The 2695-nt window shown below is 37.9% G+C and overlaps 1 protein-coding gene across 1 annotated transcript in view; it reads left to right on the top strand.

Moving 5' to 3' along the window:
* Positions 1-2695, top strand: part of camkk2 (calcium/calmodulin-dependent protein kinase kinase 2) — a gene marked incomplete in the record, with an annotated part of 19778 nt that overhangs the window by 7727 nt on the left and 9356 nt on the right. Inside the window, 1 exon segment of the mRNA XM_014003903.1 lies at positions 1756-1809. Within this exon segment, the coding sequence (XP_013859357.1) occupies positions 1756-1809 (54 nt within the window).

Below are 2695 nucleotides of genomic sequence, written 5' to 3'. Positions count from 1 at the left end.
ATTGGATGTGTGTGTGTGTGTGTGTGTGTGTGTGTGTGTGTGTGTTCACATGCAGGAAATTGTTGCTTTTCAAGCAGAAAGAGTCTGACTTTCAGTTAGAAGGTGGGAATATTTGGGCACCTCATGTTGATGCATCCAAAATCATACTTCAGACTAAATCCAGAGCATAGACCCGGTCAGACCTAAGAGAAACAAAATATTTTTGCTCCAAACCACAGTAAAAACAGCTTTCCTTTATACAAGATTTAAGGGACCAAATGAACAAAACAGGAGTAAAAAGGGTACACTGACATAAGAGTCTAACATGCTACGGGACAGCTTTACCTGCTGTCTTCAGTGTTGCCATGACTGTTTGGTCTAGAGTGTGAGAATGTCTGTTTTTGACCTAGTATGAGCATATAGTGTGACTTTAATAAAATTACCGTTTCCCTTTAAATTCACAAAAAAACTAAAGTATTTTTAAACACTGACTTTGAATTCAGAAGACGTTACTTCCTCTTGGTTGTGTCTCGAGCCGTGTCCCAATTCAGGGGCTACAGCCTACCTAGACTGCAGCCTATGGAGGCCACAACCTTCCCAGTCCGTGTAGGCTGCATAAAACGTCCGTGAAATGAAGTATGTTTGCATTACCCATTACCATAGTGATATGTTTCACATAACATGCCTGTAGACTTAAAATGCTTTGGGACATCTATTCACATGTTTTTTCCCCCACTGGAAGAATAACTTAATAGATAAATTTAAAAAAACAATAATTTGTGTTTAGTGCCGATATCTGTACTTTTAATTGCATTTTATTCAACATCTAATTGCAGCATAAATTTCAACAGCTACATTGCAAAACATTTATTTAAAAACAAATTCTTTGGTCCGTGATGTCCTCGGCTGGGAAGGATACTTGTATGCAGCCTTCGTTTTTGGGGTTTTGTGGGCCGCGTGAGAAGAAGCCCAATAACTGGGACAGCCTTTGGCACCGGGCAGTGACGCGAGCAGCCAGCAAATGCAGACTTCAAAGGATGCAGCCCCTGAATTGAGACCCARCCTTTGTTGTGTGCTGGATATAGACTGTTCAGACAATACACTTCACCTTTGGCAGTTCTCATAATGTTGTGAAAATTAAAGGTTTATCTGTTTTGACCTTTTAAATTGATTCAGAATCCTTCATATCTGCATTGAGATGTATCAAAAATAGAGTATTACCCCACCCCTACTTTCAGCATTGTAGATAGACATGTTGATGTGTGGAGTTTTGAGCCCAATGGAGACAATTAAAGCCTTTTAGGACTGTTGGAGAGGCTCCTGTTATCAGATCATCTCTTGGACTGAGGGATAAGCTTTCTGCTGCCTCTCCATGCTGCAATCTGCTCCCCCAGCAGGAACAGATCCTGCCCTCTCTCTCTCTCCCACTCTCTCTGTTGGTTTCTGAGTGTGCGTGCATGAATTTGTCTGCACTGGCCTCTAATTGGGCCTACTTTCTGTTCTGAGTTTCCTGTGTGTGGGAAGGGGAGCTTGATAGCACAAACCAGATCCAGTTAATTAGCCTGAAATCAAAAATGAAAGAGACAAGAGATGATTTGAATTTCTCTGTTCTTTCTTTGAAGCAGCTGGTACTCTTTCAGTGTACGCTGTCAGCCCACTCACTTCCTGTGTGGGAAAAGTGTGTATTTCTATGTATTATTAATGTTTGTTTTCCACGTTTTTTTTTTTCCTTTCTCAGTTTCTACTTTTGGTCATTGGGTTTATTCTTTTTTATAGGGCTCTTATGGTGTTGTCAAGCTGGCTTACAATGAGGATGACAACACATACTATGTAAGCTGCAATATTACAAATATTACCACTCGTTTGTCTAATTTGCTTCTTGTCACTTGTTGAGCACACCCCATCCCCAGCCTGACCTCACATTACTGATTGATTTTATATAAAAACTCCTCATGTGGAAATGACGATCTCCTGATAACTGAGTTCACAAACGTGTGTAAAATACAGCAGCTTAAGCTTTTTTTTTTCTGCTCGCAGTTTATAATTATTGCAGAAAGTCTCATTAAGCTGCATGACAGCTACTGAAAATGAGTTGGGGATTATTTTAATTGTTCTTCCAGTTGACAAAACCCACATGTCACATTTTAGTGATTATACTATTGTAATAACTGAGTGCATCAAGCTAGATTATTAAAAATCTGTTCAAACCTTCACAATGTGACTGTTCAGTCTGTTGAACTCTGTGGTTGTCGGCTTTAACAGTAATTAGTAGGAAATGATTGGGTACAATGTGGCTGTGATTGGAAGATTTGTGGTTTGATCACCAATGTTATCCCAACACATTTTACAGTACATTATATATAAAGTGTATACAAATATACTCTTACAATGTTGTAGTGGTGTATGTTTAGACATCTATTATACAAACTGATTTGAAGAATGTGCACCATATAAGTTTAAAAAGGCTAAATCGGTGTATGTGTCATTGGTAATATATGCTGCTAATGTACCTGCAGACACACAGTTTTACACGTCATATTATTTGTATTGTATCTAGTTTCTGATCTGACAGCTACAAGTAAGCATTGCTTAAGTTTATAGTATAATACAAACAATATAAAACATTAAACAGTTTTTTATTTTATTTTATTTTATTTATTTTATCTATTGTTTATTTGAATAGGGACAAGTGTCAAGTATTAACAATACTATACAC

Source organism: Austrofundulus limnaeus, unplaced genomic scaffold, assembly GCF_001266775.1.
Source record: "Austrofundulus limnaeus strain Quisiro unplaced genomic scaffold, Austrofundulus_limnaeus-1.0 Scaffold20, whole genome shotgun sequence".
In the NCBI taxonomy this organism is placed as follows: Eukaryota; Metazoa; Chordata; class Actinopteri; order Cyprinodontiformes; family Rivulidae; genus Austrofundulus; species Austrofundulus limnaeus.
Note: the sequence above shows the minus strand (reverse complement) of the source record. Positions and strands in the feature narration are given on the sequence as shown.